This window comes from Strix aluco, chromosome 2 (genome assembly GCF_031877795.1).
Source record: "Strix aluco isolate bStrAlu1 chromosome 2, bStrAlu1.hap1, whole genome shotgun sequence".
Lineage (NCBI taxonomy): Eukaryota > Metazoa > Chordata > Aves > Strigiformes > Strigidae > Strix > Strix aluco.
In genome coordinates this window covers 50,255,744-50,271,003 of record NC_133932.1, presented here as the reverse complement: position 1 = coordinate 50,271,003, position 15,260 = coordinate 50,255,744, and the positions used below count along the sequence as shown (strand labels likewise).

The following is a 15,260-nucleotide window of genomic DNA, read 5'->3' as shown; positions in this document are numbered from 1 at the left end:
ATTGCTGCTGGGAGTTGACCCGGGGGGGGCCTTAGCGCCGGGACACCATGGAGGGACTTCGCTGGGGGTGGGGGGCAGTGAACTGAATCCCCGAGAACATCTGGGCTCCGGAGGGTACTTCTCGGACTCACACTTCAGCCCCAGCCCGGGGGGTTGAGGTGGGAGGCGGCGGCCCGACAGGCGCGGGCACAGGCACCCGCCGCCGCGCTGAGGAGCCGCAGCCATCGTGGAGGGGCGGCCGCGCCGCAGTGGCCGCGATCCCCGCCCCGCAGCGCGGGGCCCCGCCGAGCCAGGCCGGCACCAGCCCCCGCTGCCACACACCGCCCTTGCACGGCGCCCGCCGCTCCCGCCGCAAACAGCCCCCGTACCCCCTGCCGCCGCCGCCGCCATTCCCTCCCGCCAGCCGCCAACGACCGCTGCCCTCCCGCCCCGCCGCCATTGCCCCGCCCCGCCCCGCCAGCCGGGCCCCGCCCCGCCCGGCGCGCGCCCACCCCCGCGGCGCCGCTGCAGCCCCCGCGCCCATATAGGCTCCCCCGCCGCACTCCCCGCGCCGCTGCCGCCGCCGCCTCCTCCAGGCATGGCACAGGGCTCTACCTCACTATGGCAGCACCAGCGCGGCACAGCACCCTGGACTTCCTGCTCGGCGCCACAGGTAACCGCCGCGGCGGGAGAGGGAGTGGGGGGGGGGGCTGCGTCCCTCCTCGTCGCCCCCCCCTCCCCCCGCCCGGCGGTGTGTCGCACCCCGCCTCCCCTCGCCCCTGCCGCCGCCGAGGAAGCGGCGCGCTCGCCCGCCAGGCCCCGCGCGGGCGCCCCCTCCCCCGGGCCTCCCTCTGGAGCGCCTGCCCGGCCGCGTGTCCCCGGTACCCGCCCCCGCCGGCGGGCAGGTGCCCCCGGGGTCGCCGTGCCTCCGCGCCCCCGTCCCGCACCGGCCCGGCCAGGCGGGCGGCCCGCTGCGGCCTCCCGCCTTGAGCCCGCTGTGCCGCGGGGCCAGCTCGGGGCGAAGCGGCGGTGCGGGGACGGGGGGGTGCGTGTGTGTGTGTGTGTGTATGGGGGGGGGTGTGCAGGTGCCCCCGCCCCGGGCGGTCACGGTGGTGCGTTCCGGCCGGCAGCAGGGCGGGCTTTCCCCGCCGGCAGCAGGGGCAAGCGGGCGGGCGGGAGGTGCGGCGCCGCGGGCCTGGGGGGAGGGCGAGTGGGCCTGGACGTTTCCGAGCGGCCGCGCCGGGGCTCCCCGCGAAGCCCGCCTCGGCCCGGCGCCCCGGTTAGTGCAGCCCTCGCACCGCGCTTCAGGCGGGGGCGATGAAACGGGCTCACAGCTCCCACGGAGTGGGGCACGGGTACGACGGGTGAATGTCTTGTCACTTCGGTATTTCTCTTAACCCCGTTGCAAAAGCGCGAAGGAAGTGATTAGCAATGAAACTCGGCTTCGGGTGAGCCGCGGGCCGTTCCAGCGCTTTACTCAGCAGTTAGCTGTAGGGGGCACGTTCGAGCCAGAAACCGAGGAAACCACCACGTTTTTCAACGGCCAAGATGGGCGAAAAGGTTTAATCGGGGGGGAGCTGCCTCGGGCGGCGAGGCCGGTGAGCGCTGCGCGGGGCCGCCAGCCCGGGCTGCCCTGGCCTGGCCTCCCCGCCGCGCCCCCCCCGCCCCGCGGACAGGCCCGGCGAGCCTCCGGGGGCCTGCTGGCCTTCCGTGTCCTCCCCCTCTCTTTTTATTTCCCTTTTTGGAAGGAGGCGGAGAGGTGTGAAGGCAGTTCCCCGCATCTACAGATAAAATCTATCCTTAGCTTGATTTGAGAGAGAGGTTCCTGACCCCAGGGGCTTTGCTGCGTGCTGCGCCCTTCGTGGTCTTGCTGCATTTGTGCTTCAGAGCCAGGAGCAGAGAGGGGGAAGGTAATCATGGAGTTGTTCCCAAACAGTGCCCTTTAGGATATTCTGCTGTGTTTCGTGGTGAAAGTCTTCCATTTTCCATTTTATGGTGAGAATTTTTTATAGTGCAGTTCAGTCACTCTAATGGTGGGTGAGATAGTCCTGACATTTTACTTGAACCTTGTGTTTGACTGATCTATCATGAACAGAATTGGGAAGCTAAACCAGTCTAAAAGCAATTTTCACGGATACCATACAGCCCCTGCAATGACCTCTTTACCTGTTTAGTTCCCTGAACTATCATGGGTTCAAGGGTTATATCAGTAACTGGCTTCTGCAGAAGAGTCAGAATTGCCAGGGAAAAGAGTAGGACTAGGTGTATTGAAAATAAGTTGCACTTATATTAGCTGCTCTGTGATTAAAAAAGTCATTAATTAAATAGTGTGATAACAGTCTTAAGTACTGTTTTGATTTCAGGTTGGTTTTCTATACCATCTCCCTTTTCTTTTGAAGACAGTGTTTAGATCTTTGGTCAAGATGGATTGTGCCTAACTGGGGATGGGGCTACAGACCAACTGTGGAAGTATTGCTGTGTAGATCAAAAGAGGGAAGAAGCTTTTTTCCTTTCATATGTTTGTTTCAGCATAATAGACATTTTCAGTGAGATGTGGAGAACTTACTTCCACCCATGACAGCTCTGAAGTTGGCTTGTACTTTTCATGTGGAGTTTTTCCTCTTGTTTAGTGCTTATGGCCCAAAACGTAGAGTTGTCTATAGAGGAAAAATTGGTGAATGTATGTTTGTAGTTTGAGTTAAAGGAGTTCAGTGCTGAATCATGGGTCATCAGTTGAGATTTTTACTTGTAAGCTCCATGGACAATAAAACTTCTGAATGGTCTGGAATGCTATGAAATGGCATTTAGTAAAATGAAATGTGTGGTTTTGGCCTTTCTGATCTTGTGAGGATGACATGTTACCTCTGCATCTCAGCTGAAGCTGCTGCATCTTTATGTTCTGGAGAATGCAGAGTCTGTTAAGTTTTTGATAAATGCACACTCCTTATTCCTTAAAACATTAACTGTGCCTTCAGTTTTTGACAAATAAGTATTTTTAGTAGGTATTAATATAGCTGCTAAATTATATAGCTTGTAGGAAGGCAAGACTTTATGAAAGCAAGTTTGTTCAGTAGTTCGTGTTTTATTGCAATGCATCTTGTAATAACTGTATGTGGTTATGGTGTCTTATTTCCTTAAGAATCTGCTTATATGCGAGTTGTTACATATGGTTGATGAAATAATTTGAATATGGTTCTTGGTGTTAGCACAGAGCTATCCAGTGTTCTCCTAATCCGGAAGGGAAGAAAGGCTTCACTGGTATTGTCCAGCATCAAGATTGAACATGACTGTAAAGGATGGTATTTCTGAGATGTTACCATTTTTCTGGGTTTTGTTTGTTCCTTTGTGCTCTGTGTGTGTCTTGTCTTCATCCTCACTCTTTTGAGGTTCTTGGGGAGTAAAGAAGGGAGGCTGTCTTTCTGTGTCAGTGAAAAGATCTGGAGGACACAGCTCTGCATTAGGAAGATGGGATTTTGTCATGTGTTAATACTTGTGCAGCTATTAGCTAGCAACTATTCGTGCTACAGAATATGGTGTAGGTTCTGGTGAGTCAGTCCCACTTGCTGGCTGACTTGGGATGTGCCAAAACCTTTCAACAGCAGCCCTGTTTCTTCAGGCAGTACCATTCTTTTGGGCTATTGGACTGTGGTGCATGTCACATACATTCTTCAGGACTGAAATATGTACTCAGCACAGATCTTGAGAATGATAACTGGAATAGTAGGCATTTCTTAGTGTTTGCCATCATCACTTCTGTAAAGTTGATGGTGGTTGGAGGTATTGAGAGATGCCAGCAATGCCAGTGAAAACATGGGTGTAGAGAGTTAAAGACAACGAGTCCTCTTGGGCTGGTTTGAGACGGGGGAGAACACAGCACTGTCTTGGGAGCGGGGCTGCATGAGATGAATGAAGCCAGGTACTCTCTACTAAAAGCTGTCAGTTTTCTTCAAACCCTTCAATAAATTTTTTTAATGTACTACAAAATTTACAAGTTGGTCAAAAGAAAAAAGGTCCTTTTGTCTTCAGAACCATACCTTCCCTAATTATGCATCCCATCAGTTTTTAAAAATAGTAACAGGCAGTTGAATATAAGCAGAGCTGAATATTTGATAGCTGGGTAACATAACCTGACTTTCTGTGATGGTCTCAGCAAAAGCTGATTAAAGTAGTAGCTGTAGAGCTCAGTTCTTTGAGCAGAAGTATCTTGCTTATCTGTGGCCCCTGAGATAAGCTGACAACTTCATCAGGCAAGCAGCATAGTGTTTGTTCCCTATCCTAAAATGCAAGAAGAGTGCTTTAACACTTACAAAAATTGATGCGGATTGCTCGCCTACCTTAATTTGGGCATAGAAGGCTTTAGTCATGCCTTTCACTTCTGGGCTAATGACATTTTTATTAGTCAGTTGTAAATGAGGAATTTGAGACTCCAAGTTACTTAAAGGACTTTATGATGAAGTATGTAGATGCTTTGATGCCTTACACCTTTACAGAACTGATTTTTAGATTACTCTGTTGTAAATCTGCTCATAGATGGGAGTGTTTCTGTCCATGCATGAAGGTACCATATAAGCTTAGTTTTCTTGGTTCTTGAGTATTGAAATGATTAATGTTCAGGTTTCTTTAATGAGGGGAGGGAAAGATAATATGGAGACTCTTGAGATTTTTTATTTACTTCAGAAAGTTTCTTTCAAAGGGTAAGAACTTGTTGGAAAACCAGCTTTAACTCAAAGTTTACTGTATGGGATTATTGCTGGATGGATTATACAGTTCATAGTACAGCTGCACAAACAGTTGTGCCAACAACATTCAGGACCAGGGCACAGATGAGTGAGCTGGTAGTGGAGAGCAGTGATTACCTGAGCTGATGCAGTTACTGAAATAAATTATTATGAAACTCTTGTGTGAATTAGCACACAATGGAAATGTCAGGGCAGGTGAGGCAATGTTTGGCTTTTTGAGAAGAAGGATAAGTGGATATGTATACGCACATGGTCTGTTTTTCTTCAAATTAGTATTTTCATGGAGATAGAAGAAGGAATGACCTTTTGTGGGATGAGCCTACTCTTTAGGCCCTCTGTCAGTGGCTTTGTTCCTGTCTTCAGGATCCACTGCTCAATTCTGACACTGCATGTGGGGAAAAACTTGGTGGGAAAATCAAGCCTGTCATCAGTAGGAATACATGTAAATAAAAAATGGCTAATGACTGCAGTACTCATGTCTAAATGTTCTTGGATGTAGACAACATATTAAGAGATAGTCTTTACTAATAAGTTGTATGAAAGAAAAATCTAACTGCAGTCATGTATATTGGATTTGACTTACAAAAACTGTTTAAAACTTTAATAGTTTGGTTAGTGTTTTGCTGCATAACTGCACTTATTGGAGACAAACTTGATTTGCAAAACTTTTCTTTTGGAGGTTTTTTCAAAGGGAGACACTAATTGCTTTATAAGTTAAAGTTACATAAAATGTCTCAGCTGAAGCATCCATTACAAGGTAAGAAAGTGCCACTAACTCTACTGGCAATTTGATGTCTTAGACTTTTGGCCTATTTTTAAGCAGACAGGAATGCTGTCAGGTGAAGCTTTAGTATGCAGTCAGAGGTGTAAAGATTTAAATAACCCTCACATCCTTGTTTCTTTTGTTTACAGCTGTTTAATAATACTCCATGATATACTCCGGTGTTTGACATCCTTAAGTGTAATAGATAACTGGTTGTACATGTGTCCTGAAAGAATCTTGATTATAAGGTGTTCTAAGTTACTCTACTAAATGTTCTTTCAGTAATGAAGTTTTTACTTAAGCTATCAAATAGTTAAATATTTGAATTACATGCAGTTAAGCTAATATCTTCATTCTTGTCTTTGTTTTGATTGGAAGTTTTAATGTTCTTCATAGAGCAGGACCATAGTTTTATGTGTTTATTCTTGGCTATGCTGATCTAAACTTTTGGAGGGGGGCAAGAGTTGACAAAGCTTTTAGTTCTGCATCTGTTTAGAGCGCTGTAGTTGAGTTTCCTTACTTCAAGGACTAATGAAAAAAAATGCCTGAGGGGACAGTCTCCCTAACAGGAGTGTCAAAGAGAACTAAATGATGAGGAGGGGTGCTGTATTGGCTCTACCATCTCTGAAACCTCTACATGTGGAAACTACATGAGTTCAGCTGCTTCTGTGTGAGCTGTATCCTGCTGTACTAAAGACAGTTTGGAATTGGTGCTGATTTGGTTTAAGCAGATAATCAGCAATTCTAGCTGTTGAGTCATGGTTTGTTCCACACTGAGTGTGGAAATGCCAGAGAAAGCAGGAAGAGGTGACTGGCATTGGAAACTTGCCCTCTCTTGCAGCGTTCTTCCACAGTCAGTCAGTCTTGTGTATAGAGGAAGAAGGCTTAAATTAATACTAAATACTTAGCAGTTTCTAAGATTATAAATTAAGAACTCATCAATAGAACTTTTGAGCACTTGGCTGTATATAGTTATTTTAAAATTAATATTCTCTGTAATGGGTGTTTTTGTTGCCTAACATACTAGAGATGCTAGGGGGTTGTTTTTCTTAGGAGGCAGACTCTGGTTCTGTGGCTGGAGCTGGCTGCAGTTAGCAGTAAAAACAAATTAAGTATATTGGAACATACTGTGGGGGGAATGGCATCTCTGAGCCTTGTAGCTCAATTTGACTGGTTCTGTCAAGTACTGGGTTGTCTGAAGTGCTGAAACATCTGATTACAGTGATAACATGCAGATGATATGTTTATCTCTTTACCCTATTGATTTATGGTATGTTATCAAAATTTGCTGACTCCTTAACTATGATCTGTATGTGAAGACAATGTGAATAAAGATTAAACAAGACTCAAGTAAATGCCTCTGGAACCTCTTATCAACCCTGGCTAAAGGTGTGTTTGCAGCTAGCTTGTAGCTGCAGCTCAGGAATGGATCTGTTTTAGTTGTGCTCCCTTAGCAGCCTCTGTGAGTGGTGTGGGCTCAGCCTGTGCTCTTGGCTGGGCTGTTTTAAGCTGAGCCCTGCAGGTCTCCACAGTCTAGTTCTGACAGGTCTGGACCAAGAACTGGCCTGCTGTGTGTCAGAGCACAAATGGGGCTTGTCAGGAGGTGTTAATACAGGAATTAATAGCTTTCCATTTTTAGCAGTAAGGACTGCTGTGAACTCATTCCCTCCTTTTGTCAGTTTCCAGTTTTGAAGATTAAAATGCTTTATGAATGGAACTCTGAAAATAAAATTATCTGATTCCCCAACATCATGTCAGGTACTGAATGGCTGCTTGCTCAGGCATGAAGGAATTGTCGCATGCAAAGGTGGAGGTTAACAGCATGGGAGATGTTTTCTATGAGGGTCTGGCTTGAGGCTATGGAACAAATTCCTGCAGGAAGTAAAGACTGCTTTTGAAACATCAGTATTTCCCATTTCAGGTGCACTTCTCTGCCCATGCCTTTTTAATAGCAAAATCCTTGCAAGGAGAGAAAAGTACATAAAACAAGTACTAATCACTTTGCTTCATACATTGATAGAAGATGGTCAGGTTCCAGGTGCTGTAAGTGGCTTGAGAGATGTGAGTGAACAGGAGAGCTGGTATTATTTGGGCATGCTGAAGTTGTGTTACCAAGTTCATTTTCTCTCTTACTGCCTTTTTGGATGGAAGGGCTACAGATGCTTCAACAGGTGGTAACATCTAAAATGTGAACACTCTTTACATGCCAGTTGATGGACTTCAGTTTATGAATTACTGGGAGAGACAAATGAAGTTATTGAAGCTGAGACGTTGCAACCAGATTTGTTGGTGTTAAGGCTCAAGCTACACATCATATGAAATAAATTTTCTGCGTGCGTAAATACTGTGTCAAGGTGGTATGCCAAACTCATGTATGAGAATGTTGGTTTGCAAATGCCTTTGGATTACCTCTTTGCCTACTACTCAGCTCTGATAATCTGTTCGGCTGAAGTGTTGGAAGAAGTTTAATTAAATGCTGTCTTTCCATGGCAAAATTAAACTTGACCAAGCAGCAAGTCTGGAAGTCTGTTGTGAGACAAGATATTGTTTGTGGGTTGTCCAGAACAGTGTGACAAATATTTCACATGTCTGTCTCTAGATAAGCAAGTGTTGCTTCTGTATTAAAGTACAGTGAATTTGTATGAAGTGTAAAAACCTGTGAGAATCTTGCAGGGTAAAGTAGCAATTAGAGAAAGGAAAAAAGTTAAAAGCTTTTTTCTTAACTATAGTGTGATTATTAAACAGAAATGTGACTTACAGAGTGCCAGCCACTGTTACTTGTGGAGGCCTATAAATGTGTTTTCTTCCAGAGTTACCAGAGAGTGACAGAACTTCAGGTAAGCTGTGCACCATTCCAGAAGATCTGCATTTAAAAAGTTGTTAACCATAATAGGATGTCACATTGTAACTATCTGCAATTAGATGCTAGGTATAGGAAAACTACTTTTAAAGCATATATTTTATCAAAAATACAGAAAGAAGTAATTTGTAAATGTCACAGTGAATGGGAGAGACTCTTTAAACATTATTTAACTCTGCATGTGATTACTGTGAAAGGTATGGTAACCTGGCAGTTCTTCGCTGCTTTTATCCTCTTTCTGACTTTGTTTTTGAAGAGGCAGTACTTAAATAGCTTCTTCAGAGTTGTTCTGTCAATCTGGCATGCTTGGTGTCTTATTTTTTTGTCTTGAATGTTCTTGTAGGAGTTGCCCTACCTAACTGAAAAGCATTCCTCTAATAGCCAGCTGAAAATGGTCCCTCAGGTGCTTTCAGCAGCCATGAGGGGCTTGAAGTTTTACCAAAAGTGAACAAGGAAAAACCCCTGAATAGGTCCCTGTGGTGGGTTATTTTTAAACTTTGCTAGTGCATCATGATGCAGAAGTCTTCAGGGGTGAGCCTTCTGATGTTGATGAATCTGTGAGTGGGAACCCTGTACTTGTGCAGTAAACAAGCCAGGAAAAGTGTGCTTGCAGTGCTTGATTTCACAAGTAACTCCTCAGTCATGTCAGATGATAATCAAATACTTGCGCAAATCAAATCAAGGTAAACTTTGGAAGGTGATCCTTTGTATTCACTCTTTCAATTAAAGTAGCTTCAGACTTGGACATGCTGCAAGTATTAACCTTGACTTTGCTGACTCTGCTGTAGTCAGCCACTGTTCCAGTGAAGGGTTTATTTTCCTGTCTCTGGATATTAATGATGCTCATAATAATTGAGCTGTCCTGTAGGCTAGTGTTTGTGACTGGTTATCTCTTTGCACTGGTACAGATTTTCAGAGACTTCTGTGGATGATGTATCCTGGCTCCTACAGATACTGTGCAAGACCATGGCATAATGCAGAGGCAACATATACCTGCTGTCTTCCTGAACTCTTGACTGGTATTCCTTGTCTAATGAGTGGGTACAGATTCTGGATGGCAGAATTTTGGAGACTAGAGAATGCATTTAATACTACATGTAATAAAAGTTTAATAACAAAGCTGAGCTGCTTCATTTAGATTATGTTTTAAGCCTTCTTTGAGTCAGTCTGCATGAGTTAATAAAGTAAGCTGTACACAAGTGTGTGGCTCTATGTGTAACAGTCCCGCAGACAGACTTATGTCCTCAACTGGTCAGTAGGATTTATCCTTCCTGAGTGCTCATAAAATGCAAAATACCTTCAGTAAGGCTCTGATCTCTCAGAAGTCAAGAATATAGTAACTAGGAAGTCAGTCTGTGGGCTGACAGGAAAAAAGTGGCCCCTGGTTATAAAATTTATTAATAAGCACTTTCATGTTCACAACTAACCTTAAGTTAGTCAAGTGTGAATGAGCTCTAAATTGGTAGCAAATGCTTTCTTCTGGTTCTTTTAATATGTATGTTGCAGTGATAAGTCTTCATTTGTGCTTGAAAACACTTTCTAGTTTACCTAATTTCATATGTGTGATGTGCTTGCTTTATTCAAGCAAGAAAATGATTTGTTTAGGTGACACTTATATTGGCTTAGTGACTAACTTTACATTAAAGCATGAGAACGTAGTTTTATTTTGATGCTTTTGCTTTGTGGTTTGGCTCACATGAAGGGTTGCTATCTTGGTAAGGGGAGGAGGGTAAAACAGAAAAGTGTGTTGTGCAACTGGTACAATCTGTGGTGTTCATTCTGCCCCTTTACTCTGATCTGCTCTCTGCTGTACCCTCTACCTAGATTGCATGCCTCTGCTGTATTCCAAAAGCGCTGAACAGCATGGTTATTAACACCAAACCATAAACCAGATGACCAATGATGCCAGGAATGTGACATTAATTTAGAGAAAAAATGACAAAGTATACTTGAATCCTTTTTACAGTAATGGTGATCAGCTTCTGCTGCAGGCTTGATGTGTAGCAGAGGTCACATTAGAGAAAAGCTCCTTGATACAAGGATCCTTGTCTCTAAGAAAACTTTTGTACCAGAAATCTTACATGATGAGGAATAAAACTGTCCAACCTTATTAGCATTCTTTACTTCCTCATTTAAATGATGTGTTTGAAAATTCATGGGAGACTGAGATAAAGAGTGGGAATGCTGTGATATAGTCTAGTAAACCTTATGTTTTGCTCTCACTGATTTAATTAAACTCCATGTTGTGGTGTTTTGTGATTGAATGTACTGAAATAATCAATTCTTGTAACTGCATTATCTGTACTTGTAGCAGAAGCTCCCTATTTAACCTTTTCAAAAAAGTTTTTGTCTTAAAGACTAGATGGAAATGGAATATTGCCTTTAAATGCTGCCAATGAAAGTGTTCTGCCACATCACTTCTACTTGAATGTGGAACCAAACCTGCTGTTTGCATGTGTTGAACTCTGAATGATAAGGTACCTTACAAAATTGACCTTATAGTTAAGATCATGGCTGTTGTGTGTAACTGTTTCAGATCAGTCTCACTCTGTGTTTACTGGTGGTACTTTGAGATGTGATGGTGCCATTATTCTGCAGTCTGATAATAGATGGTTTTAATAGTGTAATCCTGCAACTGGAAATGTCCCCTTGATGCACAAACAGTAAGGCTTAAACCTCACTGATGTTGGAATGTATTTTTAGTGAGGCTGAGGTTACAGAAGACTTCAGGAACTTCAGGTTCAGAAAACATGGGGTATTCAATACACAAGGTGACTTCTATTTTTATGTGCAAATCCAAGTTTTTGGTTGTCCCAGTTGAGTAGAAGAAGGGTAAAAGAGTAACTTTAATGTATTTTCTGTTATGGAAGTAGATGGAGCTGATAGACCTATAGTTGCTGAAAACTTAAGGTTTTATGTAGGGTTTTCCCTTAAGGGTGATTACAGAATTTTACACTGCTTTTATGAAAGAACTGAAAAAGAAAAATCTCTGTATCAGAGCTCAAAGGAGGAAGTGGGGAAAACATGGTTTTATGTTAGTGAGACTGTATCTCTGGGAACTATGTTTTTATATACACATGCACTTTGCACTGCTTGCAGAAGTTGAAGCACAGCTATTCCTGTTCACTATCCATACAGTCACTTTTGGCTGAATTCTTGCTTAGTGTTTTTTAAGTAGTGACTCACTGGTGTGTACACTGAACTTGAATTTTTATTGTGTAGGAACGGCTAGGGCAAAGTGGCTATATAGCTCTGGTCTCTTTACATTAATGTTGGAGATCTGGACAAAGGTTTAAGGTATTCCATAAAGGTGATATGTGACTGCATGAGCTACCTTAGAAAATATTTCTGTGCTAGTGCCATCTGAAAGCCTGTATATATTTTGTGTTACTTCAGTTACCATTATTACTAAAGTTACAGTAGTGTTTTTTGAAACTACAAGAAAAAGTTCAGCTTTTTAAAGGGGGTCTTAAAGTTGAAATAGCTTCTATTTTTTCACCTTGCATTCCTTTGTCTGAAGCTGTGCTTCCACACACCTCATTTTGGCAGAGGGAAGACAAGCCAACTTTGGGATATTCCTGCATGTAGGGAAGATGAGGGATTAAGGTAGGTGTAGATTGTGGAAGGTGTGTGGTACTCTTTACCCAGGACCAGGTTCCTTGTAGATATGTTACTGTGCAATGATTCTCTCGGTGCATCTGAGAGAAGAATCTGGGACTGAAAGAAATTCAGTATTGCTCCTATCTTCAAAAGAGCAAGAAGGAAGTTCCAGGAAACTACAGCCAGTCAACTTTATCTTAATACCTTGGAAAGTGATGGAGCAAATACTCTTGGAAACTATTTCCAAATCTGTTGAGGTCTAAAAAGTGTTTGGATGTAGCTGACATGGATTTACAAAGGGGAGATCATGCCTGACCCACCTGCTGGCATTCTGTGGCTTGCTGGAGGTGGGAAGAGTAGCAGTTGCTGTTTTTCTGTAGCTTAGCTGGGCTTTCCACACTGTTTCCAATAACATCTTCATGGACAAAGCGGTGGGAGTACAGTATAGAGAAATCCACAGTGAGGTGGATGGAAAACAACTGCTTGCTCCAAAAGGTTGTGATCAGCAACAAAGTCCACCTGGAGGCCAGTCAGATGTAGTATACTCAAGGAGGTGTCGATAGTGGGGCCAATGCACTTCAATACCTTCATTAATGACCTGAATATTGGTACAGAGTGCATCCTCAACAAGCTTGCAGGTGAGACAAAACTGGGAGTGATTTGATGCACTGTAGGCACTCCTGGTCCACAGGTACCCAGTGAAGTTCAACCAAAGGGAGTGCCAAGTTTTTCACCTGGAAGGAATGACCCCATACACAGGTACAGGCTGGGAACAGCTTTGTCTTCAGCTTAGTTATCCTTCTCCTCAACTCGGGCCTGCTGAGCCATATCTGGAGTGCTGGGCCCAGTGCTTGGCTCCCCAGTACAGGAGAGAGTTGGTCATGCTGGAGTAAGTCCAGTGTAGGGCCATGAGCATGTTTAAAGGACTGGAGCATCTGTCATACAAAGAGAGGATGGATGAGCTGGGACTCCTCAGCCTGGAGTAGAGAAGGCTCAGGGGGATCTTAACCATATAGAATCATTTAGGTTTGAAGAGACCCTTAAGATTGAGTCCAGCCATTAACCTACCACTACCAAGTCCATCACTAAACCATGTCCCTAAATGCCATGTCAATAAAGTTATATATATATTATATATATGTTATATATATATTTACTCTTCCCATCAGTTTTTTTCAGAGAAGGCAGAGCTGGACTTTCCTCAGTGGTGCTCTGTGTGACAAGACAAGAGGCAGTGAGCACAAATTGGACCACGTGAAGCTCAATCTGAACATAAGAAAACACTTTTCTTTGTGAGAGTGGTTGAACATGGAAATAAGTTTTAGCCACAGGCAGTGGAGTCTCTATCTGTGGAGACAGCAGAAACCTGACTGCTTGTGGCTTTAAGCAACCTGCTGTCATTGAGCCTGCTCTGAGCAGGGGATTAAATGAGAATCTCTAGAGGTCCCTTCCAACCTCTGCTGTTCCTTTGTAGCTACCTGACCTGGCTGTGCCAGGGGGATGTACACAGGATTGACTGTATGTAGAAAAATGAGACCTCAGGTGAACTACAGGCTTGCTCAGAGGGTATGATTGCATCATTGACTTAAGCAGTCTTTCACCCTTCCCTCTTGCACCTTCTTATGTCAGTACTAGCTCTTAAAAATACATACTGCAAGCTGGTTTTGGGTGCTTACCACACCACCCCCCTATCCCCCTAGTTGAGTCTGGTGCATGAGTGTAAAGGAAGAGGCAGGAGAGAAGATGGGAGTGCTCTGTTTGGTGACAGTGCAGCTTTAGCTTGTCATTGGTTAACACACAAAATCATTAGGAATTCAGTCCCAAGTCAGCTACATGCTTTGGGGAAAAGGTGGCTGGTAGCTGTGGAGCATGTGTGGGGAGGGAAGAGGTGGGTTGTGTTTAGCTTGTACAGAACAGTAGGAAGAGGAGAGGATCATTGCAGGAGGAACATACAGTATTTAGCTGGGTATAAGATGAAAAAGTATCGTGCTCTCAGAAATGCTACAAATACTACATTAAAGACTTACAGTGTCTGGCAGAGAGATTTATCCTCTCATGTGGGTGTGTTTTGTGTGTATTTCTCTTAGCAGTCTGAACTGTTGTAAAGGTGATGGTAGTGGAGGGGAAGAATGAGGGTTGAATTCTCCTGTTGGTAGCTGGGTATCTTTAATACTTTGAGAGCTCATTCTGATTCATGATTGTTTTACCCGTAATTTCCAAAATGACACTTGGATACACCATGTAACTTATTGACTGTGGTGATTATATGCATGTGCCAGTAAGTTCATGCACATGCTGTGATGGCACAGTATTATAGCTTGATTTGCCTGTATTCACTATGTAGGTGGAAGTCCTCAGAGTAGGAGTGTGGGAGATGTTCTGTGGAAACTTCAGAAAAAAGCAGCCTTCTACTCTTAACTTCCTGTAATACAGAATAGTAAAATGGAGTAAGTGCACAGGGAAACTTCATGATCTGTTTTTCTCATGGATGGATAAATAGTAGATGACTTCCCACTTGCTGCCCTTTTTAAGCCTCATGCCATGCGGGATTTGTTGAGCTCTGTGTATAAGTCAATGTGAGGAGGTTGATTCTCCCAGATGCAAATTGATTGAAAGGAATAATTTTGGTATAGATTTCTGCTTCCTGCTGTTTCCTGCTTTCACAGAGCTGGCAAGGACAAAACAAAGGATTCTTCTGGAGGAGGTGGTGTGGTTCTGACAGGAGACTTTCAAACTTAATACCCGGGAGGTGTGTGTTGCTGAAGCCAGTTGTTTCTTATGTGCATCTGTTAACATGTCAGGCAAAAGCTAGCTTCTTTGTCATGGGGGGTAATGAAAGTGGGCTTTGGGGTGTCCTGGGAGGGGGTCCTTTAATTCTTGAGGCATAGGTTTATTTTGTAGTTGTTGAAGGAAAAGGGACAGTTTAGGCAACTGTTGTCATTCTGAACTCTGAGCCTGTGGTATTTCTGTGGAAGCTTCTCTGGATAGTGATCTCTGGAAGGAGCTAGTAGGATGAAGCTGTTTGCTTTCCATAAACTGTAGTGCCTTTTTGTCTCTCTTTAAAAATTATTTCTTCATTTGTTTTAGTGCCTAAAGGAAATCTAGGACATGTGAAACACAGGCACTTGAGCCTGAAGTTTCTCCTCAGCTCTGGATTTTAAAATTTATGACATTTTGCTCACTAAGCATTTCTGTAGCATACCCCTAACTCTGGAGTTTTTTCATAATTAAGACTGAGATAAAATGCTGGCATTGGAAAAATGCCTCAGATTAGTCTATGAATGAGAGGAACCCCTGTAACCCTTTAAGCCTGGTTACT

General features: G+C 44.1%; 1 protein-coding gene across 2 annotated transcripts in view; it reads left to right on the top strand.

The window, feature by feature from the left end:
* Nucleotides 1–474: 474 nt before the first annotated feature.
* SMS (spermine synthase) overlaps nucleotides 475–15,260 on the top strand; it is a 51,372-nt gene continuing 36,586 nt past the window's right edge. The window contains exon 1 of one of the 2 annotated variants that reach the window (XM_074814654.1): nucleotides 475–652. In XM_074814654.1, coding sequence (XP_074670755.1) covers nucleotides 601–652 — 52 coding nt within the window. In that variant the 5' untranslated portion in view covers nucleotides 475–600. Of the gene's footprint in view, nucleotides 653–10,530; nucleotides 10,819–15,260 lie in introns of those variants that run through there. The other variant, XM_074814656.1, reaches the window with a different exon arrangement.